Source organism: Nematolebias whitei, chromosome 12 (assembly GCF_014905685.2).
Source record: "Nematolebias whitei isolate Nwh7 chromosome 12, NemWhi1, whole genome shotgun sequence".
Lineage (NCBI taxonomy): Eukaryota > Metazoa > Chordata > Actinopteri > Cyprinodontiformes > Rivulidae > Nematolebias > Nematolebias whitei.
Window position 1 is genome coordinate 21,133,297 of NC_056509.1, and position 15,208 is coordinate 21,148,504.

The following is a 15,208-nucleotide window of genomic DNA, read 5'->3' on the forward strand; positions in this document are numbered from 1 at the left end:
TGCTGGTCATAAAATTAGAATATCATGAAAAAGTTGATTTATTTCAGTAATTCCATTCAAAAAGTGAAACTTGTATATTATATTCATTCATTACACACAGAGCAATACATTTCAAATGTTTATTTATTTTAATGTTGATGATTATAACTGACAACTAATGAAAACCCCAAATTCAGTATCTCAGAAAATTATAATTTTTGAATAGGTTCAATATTGACGACACCTAGTGCCACACTCTAATCAGCTAATTAACTCAAAACACCTGCAAAGGCCTTTAAATGGTCTCAGTCTAGTTCTGTAGGCTGCACAATCATGGGGAAGAATGCTGACTTGACCGTTGTCCAAAAGACAACCATTGACACTTGCACAAGGAGGGCAAGACACAAAAGGTCATTGCTAAAGAGGCTGGCTGTTCACAGAGCTCTGTGTCCAAGCGCATTAATAGAGCGGTGAATGGAAGGAAACAATGTGGTAGGAAAAAGTGTACAAGCAATAGGGATAACCGCACCCTGGAGAGGACTGTGAAACAAAACCCATTCCAAAATGTGGGGGAGATTCACAAAGAGTGGACTGTAGCTGAAGTCAGTGCTTCAAGAACCACCACGCACAGACATATGCAAGACAAGGGGCTCAGCTGTCGCATTCCTTGTATCGAGCCACTTGAACAAGAGACGGCGTCAGAAGCATCTTGCCTGGGACTGCTGCTGAGTGGTCCGAAGTTATGTTCTCTGATTAAAGTAAATTTAGCATTTTCTTTGGAAATCAAGGTTCCAGAGTCTGGAGGAAGAGAGGAGAGTAGGGATGCATGATATCGGATTTTTGGCTGATATCTGATATGCCGATATGTTAAAACTTATTTGGCCGATAACCAATGCTGATAACAATATTTTATATACTTTCCTTTGTCAGAACATATCCCTCTTGTTTAGGCTTATTTGTTACAAAAATTGTGCAACAGCTGTAAGAGCTGGTGACATATATTCAGTAACAACCATATGAAATACATAGCACTTTAACATATTATAAATGAAAAGTGTTAAATATTATTTATTAGTATTAGTCACCTGTGATGCTGTCTCACTTGTGGAGGCTTGTTCCAGGTTCTTAGCTGCAGTGTGGGATCCTCTGCACTCCTGTGCATGAAGGACAGCTTTTTTAAGTTTAAAGTTTATGTTTATCCATTGTGCCGTAATACTAATCATGCTAACGGGGCTAACACGACGTCCAAATGTCTGTGGTAAAACTCACCCAACAAGTCGTGCTATCGGCTATTAGCTTCTCAACGAGGTCGGAAATGACGGCTTGTAACTCGGGTAACGTTACGTCAGAAAAATATCTCCAACTGGGGACAACGTAGTCCATAAATCTTCGGAATCCGACATCCTCACCAACAAAAAATAAAACTTCCACACCGCCGACATTTTGAATTTTCCTCTCCACCGTGAGATCGGGTAGGTGCACGTGACATCATATCATTGTTCTGCCACTACAACGTCATCACGTTGTGCTGCCGCTGCTGGCAAAAACAGCGCCTTTTATATCGGCAAGCTATTTTAATGGAATGGCCGATGTCCGATATGGAATTTTAATGCTAATATCGGCCGATACCATGCTGATAATATCGTGCATCCCTAGAGGAGAGGCACAGAATCCATGTTGCTTGGGGTCCAGTGTCAAGTTTGCACAGTCAGTGATGGTTTGGGGGGCCATGTCATCTGCTGGTGTTTTTGGAGGTCCAAGGTCAATGCAGCCATCTACCAGGAAGTCTTACATCACTTCATGCTTCCTGCTACTGACCAACTTTATGAAGATGCAGATTTAATTTTCCAACAGGGCTTGAGTGCCAAAGCTACCAGTACCTGGTTTAAGGACCCTGGTATCCCTGTTCTTAGTTGGCCAGCAAACTTGCCTGACCTTACCCACATAGAAAATCTATGAGGTATTGTGAAGAGGAAGATGTGATACACCAGACCCAACAATTCAGAAGAGCTGAAGGACACTATCAGAGCAACCTGTGCTCTCATATCACCTGAGCAGTGTCATAGACTGATCGACTCCATGCCACGCCACATTGCTGCGGTAATCCAGGCAAAAGGAGTCCCAACTAAATATTGAGTGCTGTACATGCTCATACTTCTCATGTTCATACTTGAAAGTTGTTTCTTTAAAAAAAAATCCTTTTTTTATTGGTCTTAAGTAAGATTATAATTTTCTGATACTGAATTTGGGGTTTTCATTAGTTATCAGTTATAATCATCAACATTAACCCTTTGATGCAAAACATGGGTCAAAAGTGACCCAGATGAGTTTTTATCTTCTATATCTTTGCAATAAATTAATTTCATTATTCAGTATTCAAGGTATTCCTCAATTAACTTGTTTTTGATCATGCTACATTCTTATTTTATTTTTTCATTTATTACTTTTTTTAATAAAAACCCTTTTCGTATCACTACCCTTCTAATGCACAAAATAGGCCAAAAACGACTCGCATTCGTTTTCCAGGTTACTTCATGTATGGTTGAATATTTCTGTGATATACTTTTGAAATAAATTAATTTTATCATTTACTTTTCCAAATATGCAGTCAATATTTTGTTTTTGTTTAGCACAAATCATCTTTATTTTATTTTTCCTTTCTTAAGTTATGAACAAGCACAGATTTTGTAAGGGTGCATTCACACCAGCCCTGTTTAGTCCGCTTTAATCGAACTCTAGCTCGTTTTCCTAGAACGTCCGGTTCGTTTGGGGAGGTGTGAACGCGCCATCGAACTCTGTTACAGAACAAAAGGCGAACTCTGGCCCGGGCTAAAACCTAGGTCTCGGTCCGATAGAAGAGAACTCCAGCGCGGTTCGAGTACAGTGTGAATGTAAACAGACCAGACCCCGCTCCACAAGCAAGAAGTGGAGTACAGCACAGAGCAAACAAACACGCATTTCTCTTAACTCATATGGAGCCGTCAGCTGCCTTGTGTGAAAAACAACATTCTCCATGGTCTTCTGCCCCATCTTTCACTCATGCTGAGTCCATTTTTGAAAAATTACAAAATATAACTCCTAAAACTGTTAAAACTTGATGCCACTCAGTTTTTGTTTTTATTTACAGAAGAAGAAGAAGTGTCTTCAGAGGTTTATGTGTTGTTTCTTTCAGTAGTTCTTGGTGCAGCGCCCCCCACAGGCGAGTGGGGGGAACAGGTTGGTTCAACAGGTTGACTCGACTGCACAGTGCAGTGTGAATGCAAACTCACCAGCTCAAATGTAAACAAATGTTATGAATATTGGTCCTCAACCGAACCGAGTCTACCGGACTATCAGGTGTGAAAATGACCTAATTCTACATCAAGTTTACACACATGGGTCAGAAACGACCAACATGCATTTACTACAGCATTTGGTGGGAACAACTTTTTTACCAGTGTCCCTCTGGCTGAGAAGCTCCTCAAGAACAACCTGGTCATTGGTTGGGACTCTTCGCCAGAACAAGCCTGACATACCACCATCATGAAGCAATCTAAACCACAGGAGCTTCATAGCTTGTAATTTGGATTCCAAATGGCAACACGACCATGGTGAGCTATGTGCAGAAGAAGGGAAAGGCTGTTGTCCAACAGAGCACCATGCATGATGACACAGAAGTGGATAACAGCAGTCAAAAGAAGAAACCAGAAGTGATCCAGTACTACAATAAAACGAAAGGAGTGGACACAATGGATCAAATGATTAGCAACTACACATGTCTGCGGAGAACAAGAAGGTGGCCCATGGTTCTTTGGTACAATATGCTGGTTGCCACACTCGATGCCTACACCAACTTCAGTGCACAACACCCTGATCATATGGGTGGTGCGAGTAATGCACGCCAGCTATTGATCAAGGAGCTGGGCAAAGAGCTTGTCATGCCACATATAAAGAGGTGCATGGAGGGCACACCCAAGCTCCAGAAGCATGTTATTGAGGCAATGGGAAGGTGTGGGTTAAAAAACAAAACACAACCACCACCCAGCTACAAGGGGACATCAGACAGGAGGGCCAAAGGAAAAGGAAGAGGTGCTCGATCTGCCCAGTTTTGAAAGACAGAAAAGCCATCAGCTGGTGTTCCCAGTGCACCAGGCCTGTGTGCAAGGAGTACAAACGCTTAATGATCATTTGTGAGGCATGTAAAACTGAGATGGCAATTTGTGTTGGAGTGATGTGTTCAGTTGTTTTATTTTGTTTTGTTTGGTCACATTTCACCATTTTACAGTTGTTAAACCACAAAGTTCAGTTCAACAGCTGTTATCAGGAGGTATGTGTATGTGTGTATGTGTATGTGTGACAAAATGACAAACATGTTGCAAATACTAAATAAATAACTGTTTGGCCCCATTCACTGCTAAAGTAATTACATAAAACTTTTTTTTATTATAGTATTAAGATATTTAATTTGAAATCACACTTGGATGACCCATGTGTAGTAATATAAAAAGTATTTTTGTTCATAAAGTAGGAAATTAAAAAATAAATTAATGATCTGTGGTAATTAAAAACAAGATATTTAAAGAATACTTGGAATATTCAGTCACAAAATGAATTGATTTCAAAAGATGGAGCAAAGAAAAGCTCAGTCAACATGAAATAACCTGGAAAATGAATGCGGGTCATTTTTGACCCATGTGCATTAGAAGCGGTGTGCATATGTTGTGCATCAAAGGGTTAAAAGAAATACACATTTGAAATATATCAGTCTGTGTGTAATGAATGAATATAATATACAAGTTTCACTTTTTGAATGTAATTACTGAAATAAATAAACTTTTTCATGATATTCTGATTTTATGACAAGCACCTGTATAAAAAAGCCGTTTAATAAAAGTTCTCTATCTAAGGAAGCAGCAGACTCGTTGAGTCTTCACTTCGTCACAGTCTCCCATCCTGAGCAAGCACAAAGGCAACAGTGGAAAGGAAACACTCCCTTTTAACAGGAAGAAACCTCCAGCAGAACCAGGCTCAGGACGAACATCCATCTGCTTCGACCAGCTGGGGTTGAGAGAACAGGAAGGAGAAATAAATGAGCACAGTATGGCAGGTTCAGGTGCAGGTGTACCTGAAAGACAAACATGTCAAGGATAGAACAAATTACAAATACAATCAGGTAAGTAAAGTAAAGACGGTAGCAGAGTGAATAAATATGGTCAGTTTGTCCTCCAGCAGTCTTAAGCCTATAGCAGCATAACTAAGGGATACTTCAGGAAACCTAAGCCAACCCTAAATATAGGATTTATCAAAAAGGAAAGACTTAAGCCTAGTTGTAAAAGTAAACAGTGCAAACTTTTGCAGGGGTTCAGTTTCTTAATGTGTCACAGACCCACCACAAGAATGTTAGACTCGTGGGAAAAACAAATTGTACAACAGGTTTTTATTCAAAACTGTCACTTCTCAAACATTCTCAATTTAGTTTCTGTAAGTCCAGATCGTGTGAGAAATGTGGGACAACTTTAAGAGAGTTTGATGACGTATGAAAACTAGATGACTGACTGGAGTCACGTGATTGAGACATAAAACATACTGAGACTAAATGGTGACAAAAAATGTGAACACGGTTTGTAGAAATGTCACATGAATGTTGCATTTTATTATTATTAATATGTGTCTTATGTACCAATTCAATGTGATTCCAAGTGAAAATTTGAATATTTTCTCACAATATTGTTTTTCCAGCTGGTTGTTGACCGTCACACCCGATGTGATACGGGCTTTATGTACAGTAATAATAATAATAATGTCATCACAATGTCAGCACTGTATGTTTCCATACAATGGCGAAATTAGTCTCTGCATTTAACCCATCCACCACCAGGTGGTGCAGTGGGCAGCTATTGAAAGCGCCCGGGGGACATTTTTGGGGATTAGACGTGCTGCCCAGAGACGCCACGTGATGTGCAGTGACTGGGGATCGAACCTGGGACTCTCGGGTCCCAAGCCGGCTGCCCTGCCTCTACACCATCTCGGCCCCATAGCTCTGCTGTTTGAAGTTTTTGATACAAGACAACAACAGTCGACCACAACTACAACTTCTACAGATGATGATGTTGACAAATGAATTGTGCTCAAATGCTGAACCACTTTGGCGTTTAGCTCTGTCCTGAACTACCATTGCTTTAATCCTTTTATGTCCCTTTATGAGATTTTACACCATTTAGGTTTCTTCTACCAACATTTTGCTTGACATTTTTTGTAAGTTGTATTTTGTGTTTTTGGTGGACAGAACACAAGAGCAGCTCTGGATCATTTGGAGTCAATTCCAGAGAAAAACTATCTGTTGGAGGACTTTAGAGATTTGGAGGTAGGTTTAAATAAGACCCACAACGGTCAACGTTCCTTTTTTAGTGTTAAATGTCGTTTTCAACAGAGCTGGGGTGGTATCCATCTTTTATTATATTTGAGCCTTCCTTAAATTATCCTGTGTAAACATAAACTTGTAAAGTTTTCCTAAAATTGCATGTAACAAAGGGCATTTTAAGTGTTGGATTTTTTTTAAACATTGCTTAGCTTAAAGATGCAATATACACAAATGATTTTTGCACCATGGAACAAAGTGATTTACACAAGAACCCATTAGATAACATCTAGAATAAAAGGTTCATGAAGTAATTACTTTTATTACTGTTACTGTAACATTACAGAATCAATATGTTACAAACATATTGGCCTTAAGAAGTGTTTGCAAATGACAGCTGAGTGCAAACTGATCTGGAGGTGCTCGTAGAACACGCACAGGGAAGTAGGACTGCATGGTTGCTGTCGCCACATAGACTTTCCACACTTTATTTTAGGGATCCACGATATTATCAGCATGGTATCGGCCTATATTAGCAATAAAGTTAAATATCGCTGTTGAGTTTAGATTTGTGAAAATTTACAAATTTGCACCGTTCGAGTTTTGTCATTGTGTTGGAGAGAGTAAATGTCATGAATAAATTTGACATTAAACATAATCCAAGTTGAAGTGTTACATCATTTTCAGCCCCTTTTTGGCATCTGTATTTGGTAGCAGGTCAAACTGACAAAGACCTGCAGAATGATGTACAGTTGTATTTTACTTCCACAGCAGAGAAAGCTATGCAGTCTCTGTAAGTAGGTCTAGGAAAAAAAATATCGGTACAGTATTGGTATCTGTTATCGGCCAAAAATCCAATATTGTGCATCCCTACTTAATATTTTTGTTTTCTGTGTTAACCGTCTCCTGCTCAGCTGTTCTTTTTCTCTTCAGCCTCCAACTATTGCTCCACTATCTATTGCATGAATAATAAAATCAGTGGCATGAAGATTTGGCTCGTGTAATTTTAAGAGGTCTTTATTCAGGAAAACTTTTATAACCCAGTAAAGTGACTTAAAATGAACATGTGCATTTCTAATACAGCTAATTGTGCCTTCGGAATGGGAAGTTGCTTCCTGCAGTTCCCCTCTTAAAAAGTAAATATTGCTACAGAGAAAATACCACTAAACAGCAGGAATGACAGCAGGTTTTTCAGGAAGTACAGTTCTAGTAAATTAATGTAATTACAGTTTTGGAAACTTTAATGTAACAACTATTACCACCCAACCGTAGTGCTCAGGACTGTGAGGACTTTCAGACTTGATTTAAAATGTCTGTGTTTCACATCTGGTTGGTTCTGCTGATGGCTTCATTTTGGTTTGTTCAGGAATCTCAGCAGCAGAAGGAGATTGTCGAGCAGCGCTACATTAAATACAAAGAGATCGTCCGGGACCTGCAGCACCAGCTGGATGAGTCCAAACATAGAATCCAAGAGTACAGAGTACGTCACATGCACACGTCATTCTTACTGAGGAAGAACTTGAGAATTTCAACAACAACAAAAAGTAAAATCAGGTCCTCTGGATGGATTGTTATTGTTGAAACGTTTCGTCTTTTATCCAAAATATTTTGTCAGTCTGAGGAGCTGCAACATACTCAGTCTTATAAATAGCACCTTCTCATATTGGATGAACCAATCTGTTGGTGACAGCCAAAACTAGTTGCTCACATGATAAAGGAGGACCATCAGCCTAATGACTTATCATTAGCATGCTGATGGCCACTTGCTATTCACAGAGGGCTGAGTGATAAACAGCATTGTAAGAGGGGGACAGTTGAACCCGGAGGCCTCCACCCCTGTTTAATGATGGATGATTTCTTTTCACAAAGATGGCCTCCTTTACTCTTCTCTCACACCATCGTTCCTCTCTGTCCACGATGTGAACATCTTCATCCCTGAAAGAGTGACCGCTGGCCTGGAGATGAGTGTAGACCGCAGAGTCCTGGCCTGATGATGTTGATCTTCTGTGCTGGGCCATCCTTTTGGCCAGTGGCTGTTTAGTTTCCCCGATGTAAGACTGATCACAGCCCTCCTGACACTGAACAGCATACACAATATTACTCTGTTTGTGCCGGGGGACTGGATCTTTGGGATGAACCAGTCTTTGCCGTAATGTATTTTGGGGTTTAAAAGCCACTGGGACGTTATGTTTAGAAAATAAACGTCTCAGTTTCTCTGATACTCCCTCAACATATGGAATGACCACTGGTCTGGGTCTGGGTTCCTCCTTTTCACCTGTTGGCTGACTGGAGTCCTGTTTGGGTTTCTTCTCTGCTTTCAGGAAGGCCCAGTTAGGATATCCACATTGCTCTAGAGCCTGTTTTGTGTAGGATTTCTCCTTCTGCCTGGCTCCTGAGTTAGTGGGGACGCTGTCTGCTCTGTGATACAGAGTCCTGGTGACAGGGGTGGAGGCCTCCGTGTTCAGCAGTGCCCCTCTTACAATACTGTTATTGCTAGTATCACTCAGCCCCCTGTAGCAAGTGGCCATCAGGACAGTAACAGTCAGTCATTAGGCTGATAGTCCTCCTTCATCACGTGAACAACTAGTTCTGGATGTCAACAACAAACTGGTTGATTCACTATGAGAAGTTGCTATTTATAAGACTGAGTTTGTTGCAGCTCCTCAGACTGAAGAAGTTTTTTTGGATAAAAGATGAAACCTTTCAACATGATCCAGAGGACCTGACTTTACTTTTTTAGATTTTTTTACCTGGATTATTGAGTATGCATCAGGATATTTAAGAATTTCTAACAAGAGTCTTTGCATCTCAACAACAGCTCTCTTCTGTTATTTCCATCTGTAACATCACATTCTGTTCAAACAGCAGCTCTTTGGACAGAGATAGTCTGACTGAGAACCATTTATGAGTCCAGCTCACCCACACAGATGCCAGCGGGTCGCACTGCACTCATTTGCAAGTTGTATGGATAAATGAATAATTTCATGTGGCGGTAAAGTATTGGTCATAGTGCGCAGTAAACTAAACCTGTACATTACCAGCTACTGTTAATTGCTACCTTCATGTTCTTTGCTATAAATCAATTGAGGGAGCCATTAAGACATCACTGTTGACAGCTGATTGCTGTCAGCTGTTTTTCAGCCTCCACTAAACAGTCATACACTCACTTTTAAATGGTTTTACTCTCATAGATTACTTTCTTGCTTTGCTCAAATGACTCCCGTGTTGAGTGATAAGTGGCAGTTGCATTAGCTTAATAGCTGTTGTTCACTCAAGGTTTGTTTAAAGAAAACGTATGGAGAGAATCTCAGCGTCAAGTTGTTCAGAGTGAGGTGCCACCAACGCATAGAAACAGGAATGTGATGTTTGAAAAAGAAAAGTCCCTCAGAAATATTTCAAACAGCCTTATTAAGCAAACACCTCTTGTTTACAGTCAGACAATTTAGTCTCCTTTGAAATGTATTCTAGTGTTCACATCACTGTAGAGGTGGTAAATAAAATCTCCACCTAATCACATTTTTAAATACATTTATTGCAGCTCAATATTGCAATATCTTCATCCATCCATCATCTTCCTCTTGTTCTGAAGTCTGGTCTCAGGGGACAGCAGCTTGAACAGGGAGGTCCAGACATCTCTTTCCACAGCCTCCTCTTCCAACTCTTCTGGGAGAATCCCAAAGCGTTCCTAGGCCAACCAAGAAACATAGTCTCTCCAGTGTGTCCTGGGTCTTCCCTGGGGTCTCCTCCCAGTCAGACATGCCCAAAGCACCTCCCTAAGGAGGCGCCCAGGAAGCATTCTTACCAGATGCCCGAATCACCTCAACTGGCTCCTCTCGATGAGGAGGAGCAGCGGTTCTACTCAGAGTCTCCCCCAGATAACTGAACTTCTCACCCTATGTCAAACGGAGAGTCCAGCTACCCTGCAGAGGAAACTCATTTTGACCTGTATCCACAATATCATTTTTCGTTCACTTCCAGGAGTTCATGACCATAGGTGAGTGTAGGAACGTAGACTGACCGGTAAACAGAGAGCTTTACCTTACAGCTCAGCTCCCTCTTCACCACAATGGACTGGCACAGAGTCTGCAATACTGCAGATGCTGCACCAATCCATCAGTATATCTCATGCTCCATTCTTCCCTCACTCGTGAACAAAACCCAGAGATACTTAAACTCCTCCACTTGAGGCAGAATCTCACCCTTGACCTGAAGAGCTCAATCCACCCTTTTCCAGTTGAGGACCTTGGCCTCAGATTTGGAGGTGCTGATCTTCACCCCAGCTGCTTCACACTCTGCAGTGAACTGCTCCAGGAGAGCTGAAGATCACTGCAAGACTCAAGCTTGTATGGAAGATTGGATCAGTGTTGATGACTACCAAAGCTAGACTCCTACATCCATTTGTTGTGTCCTTCTCTACGCTGCAGAAGCCTGGACTGAGATAGTGAAAAGAATACGCACAGTTGAAATGACCTGTTGGCAACAACTTCTTCAGGTCCATTTGCTCTCCGACACTACAAATGCTGAGGTCCACCGTAGAGTCCACATCCTCTTTGGAGATCATGACTCTTTCCTAACAGATCAAGAAGAAGAAATTGACGTGGTTTGCCCACGTAGTGAGGGCCACGGGAACTCTGTCAAAGGTAAAAATAAAGTGCTGTGTTGTCACCATTGTATGTTCCCATACAATGATGACATTATTTCTCTTCATTTAACCCACCTGAGATACACCCAGGTGGAGCAGTGGACAGCTATGTAAGCACTCGGGGAGCAGTTAGGGATTGGATGTCTTTCTCAGAGACACCACGACATGTGGGAATGGTGGGGAGTCGAACCGTAACTTTCTGGTCCCAGGTCTGCTGCTCTACCTCTATCCCATTTCAACCCCAAACATGATTCTCCCTGGAAAAGCTGGAGGAACCTGTAATATGGGGCTGCACCCTCGTCATATCCAAACTTGGACAGAGCTCCCTTTGCATGTCTTCACCCGGCCCGCTGAGGGTCAGCCCAGGTGGAGGTTGCTGGTGAATGATGTTTTTACTGCCCCCAAGGCTAAAGGACTGATGATGACGAAAACATACACATTAAATTATAGTTTCTCTGTTTGACCACGTTTGTAACAAAAATCACTTAAACAAAGAAAGCTAAAAGTTTGGTTAAGCTTGTATTTTAATAAAATACAAGACAAAAAGTAGGTTTAAAAAAACAAGATAGGTTAAGTCACAAACTGTTTTATTCTTCATTGGATAGTCATTGATAAAACCACAGACTGATGTGAAGGGTAACTTGTAAATAATGACAAATCAGAGTTGCATGTTTTTGCCTGACAGCGACAGTTTGTAAGTTTTGTTTTGCTTGGGTTTCACAAGTTCAGCTCCAACCTCTTTGTTTTAAAATGTGCCCTAAAAAGACCCCAGGACTGCCCCTTTGCCTTTCCTTGACATCACAAAAAAGATCAGGACAGCTTTTCCCAGTGCGGCTGATGAGGGATTCAGCCTGAAGCTGCTTTATAGAATCTGGTTTGCCAGCCCCAGTACTAAAATATATTAAATAAACACTAGACCTTTTGTTCTGATGTTTTTAACTGCTGACCTCTGATGTTTCAGGATGAGAAGCTGGATGCCACCTCCAGGAGCTTAAGACTGGCTGCTTTCTCTGCCTCCATCAAAGGCTCCACCTCTTTCTTCAGCAGTACGATGAGGTCTGACCCAATATGTGAGTACGCACCCTGTCTTTGAGCGAGTTTCTTGTCTTATTCTCTCAAACCTTACTCTTATTTTAGTTTGTGTTCAAATGTAGATGTTTTTGTTTTCTCTCTCACCACAGAATGCACTGTGGACATAAAAATAGACGTGACAATAAGATTTCTGCCACTTGTAATCCAATATTTTTATACAGCTCAGTGTTTAATATAGGCGTTGCTTGGATTATATATGAAGGGGACGTGTCCCCCTCACATTTAAAAAATATTCATTTGGACCCTCCTTCCATATTTACCATAAAATATCAGTTCACCCAGCACTGTTTCTATTTCTTCGTGAACAAATCCATTCCACTTGATTAATAGGAAAATACTCAAACCACTAAAAGTCCACTCCAGGTTTTCCTGGTTACCTGCAACTCACCACACCGCTTGCAGTGTTTCCTCTAGATCACTTGACTTGGAAGGGCGCTCACTGCTTTGGGGGGTTTTGTCGACAAGGTGGAGGGAGGAGGGGAGACACTTCTGTGTTGCATGCTAGCTTAGCGCTACGTTAGTGCCAGCAGGCAATGTCTCTTCCCCCTTCCCCCACATTACAATGCTTCTGACGGCAATGACCCTAGGTTACTTGCCTTGAGAGGGCGTTAGGCTCTTCAAGGTTTTTGGTGACTGGGGAGGGGAGTGGTTGGGTCAGTTGTTGAGTGGGTGGGGGATTTGGGAGTAGAGTGCTACATCTGTATTGCGCGCGTGGGTTTATTAGCTTAGCGCTACTTTAGTGCTGGCAGTTCTCGATGGGCCGGGGGTAGCAGGGCGCTACATTTGCATTGCGTGTGGTTTGGAGTCTGAGCTGAGCTGATACAATCTCCGCTCCCCATCCGGAAGTGATGGAGCAAAGTGGGGGGGTGGGGATTGATAGGGCGTTCGGTTCTGTTAACGGCCAAGTGCCCTCCTTGAATAATGGTAGGGGAAACACTGCAACTTATAGTTTTCAAAGTCATTTGTCAGCTTAGTTACTACTCTGCCTGTCTTATTAAGGATGTTGTCTGGGAGATGTAGGTGTATGGTTACCATGGTGACCCTTTTGAGCCACTGGCAGCAGCTTTGATCTTGGTTCTCTTTGCATAAAGTTTATACATCAAAATGTAAATGGTAAATGGACTGTACTTATATAGCGCCTTTCTATCTTATTTCAAGATACTCAAAACTCTTTACACTACAATCTGTGTCCTCATTTATCCATTCATACAGCACTTTACTAGATCTCTACAAAGATAATTGAACAAATCTTTCTAAAGAGACTAATCAGTGCTTCAGATCACATTTATACACTAATGAGACACACATCAGAGGCTATGAGGAGTTCAGTGTCTTGCCCAGGGACACTTAGACATGTGACTGCTGGTGGATTTGAACCCCCAACTCTTGCATTGGAGGACGACTGCTCTAACCACTCAGCCACAGCCGCCCCTTGTGGTCATTGTTTACAGCTGATGCATGTTGGGATGTTGAGTAGTCACTGTGTTGGCACCAATAAACATTTCTTCAGATATTTGAGGGATTTGTGTATTATTTTATTTTTATTTTTTTATGTAGATTTTGGGCAATTTTGCGGCAAAACAGAGTTCAATGACTGAAACAAACAATGTTTTTACAGGTGCTGGTCATAACATTAGAATATCATGAAAAAGTTGATTTATTTCAGTAACTCCATTCAAAAAGTGAATATTCATTCATTACACACAGACTGATATATTTCAAATGTTTATTTCTTTTAATGTTGATGATTATAACTGACAACTAACGAAAATCCCAAATTCAGTATCTCAGAAAATTAGAATATTGTGAAAAGGTTCAATATGGAAGAGACCTGGTGCCACATTCTAATCAGTTAATTAACTCAAAACAACAGCAAACGCCTTTAAATGGTCTTGTTCTGTAGGCTGCACAATCACGGGGAAGACTGATGACTTGACTGTTGTCCAAAAGACGACCACTGACTCCTTGCACAAGGAGGGCAAGACACAAAAGGTCATTGCTAAAGAGGCTGGCTGTTCACAGAGCTCTGTGTCCAAGCACTTTAATAGAGAGGCGAAGGGAAGGAAACAATGTGGTAGAAAAAAGTGTACAAGCAATAGAGATAACCACACCCTGGAGAGGATTGTGAAACAAAACTCCTTCCAAAATGTGGGGGAGATTCACAAAGAGTGGACTGTAGCTGGACTCAGTGATTCAAGAACCACCATGCGCAGACGTATGCAAGACAAGGGGTTCAGCTGTCACATTCCTTGTGTCAAGCCACTCTTGAACAAGAGACAACCAGCATTTCTAAAAATCCTTTTTTTAATTGGTCTTCAGTAATGTTCTAATTTTCTGAGATACTGAATTTGGGGTTTTCGTTAGTTGTCAGTTATACTCATCAACATTAAAAGAAATAAACATTTGAAATATATCAGTCTGTGTTAATGAATTAATATAATATACACGTTACACTTTTGAATGGAATTACTGAACTAAATCAACTTTTTCTTGATATTCTAATTTTATGACCAGCACCTGTATATTTCCCAGTCTGTCTAAAGGAACTGGTAATACGATCCTTTGTCTTAATGTTTTGTTCGTGTTTTACAGCTTCTTCTAAGCACCTGACCAGTTCAGACCTGGATGACTCCAAATACAGCACGACCTGACTCTCCGTTCAACCTCAGTTCAACCTTTAACAGACCTTTCTGTGCCTCTCTACAAACACGTCTCTTCCTGCCTGCACTTCAGCCAGAATGAGCTCGACTGTAGTTCGAGCTCTTTAACTCGACTCCTCGATGACTTCTACAAGGCAGTTGGACGTTGCTCAAGAGCAGAGGAAGAACAGATATTATAGCAAACCTTCAGAAACACTTTGAGATGTTCACTGTGAAGTGTTTAAAACGTTATTTATAAGCAACTGTACAGAATGTATTTAAAAAAGCTTAAAGCCAAAAATAGAATTACTAGTAGGTGTTTTGTTTTAACATTTTACTTGTTTATATCGTGTGATCATGCCAACGTGTCTGTGCTAAACTTCTACTGTATGCAGCCAAAACTGGTGCCTTTAGACCCCCTGCTGTTTCCACTAACGTGTTGTAGTGCCTTTATCATGAGCAGGTTTCTCTCTTAACGTCCTAAATAATTTTCATCACAACTACTGTATGTATTGTAGT

At 41.1% G+C, this 15,208-nt stretch overlaps 1 protein-coding gene across 1 annotated transcript in view; it reads left to right on the forward strand.

The window, feature by feature from the left end:
• Positions 1-14,701, forward strand: part of LOC119417841 (centrosomal protein of 128 kDa) — a 166,813-nt gene extending 152,112 nt beyond the window's left edge. The window contains exons 23-26 of the mRNA XM_037685096.1: positions 6,245-6,322; positions 7,683-7,796; positions 11,920-12,028; positions 14,643-14,701. Of these exons, the coding sequence (XP_037541024.1) occupies positions 6,245-6,322; positions 7,683-7,796; positions 11,920-12,028; positions 14,643-14,701 (360 nt within the window). The remainder of the gene's footprint in view (positions 1-6,244; positions 6,323-7,682; positions 7,797-11,919; positions 12,029-14,642) is intronic.
• The last annotated feature ends 507 nt before the right edge of the window (positions 14,702-15,208 follow it).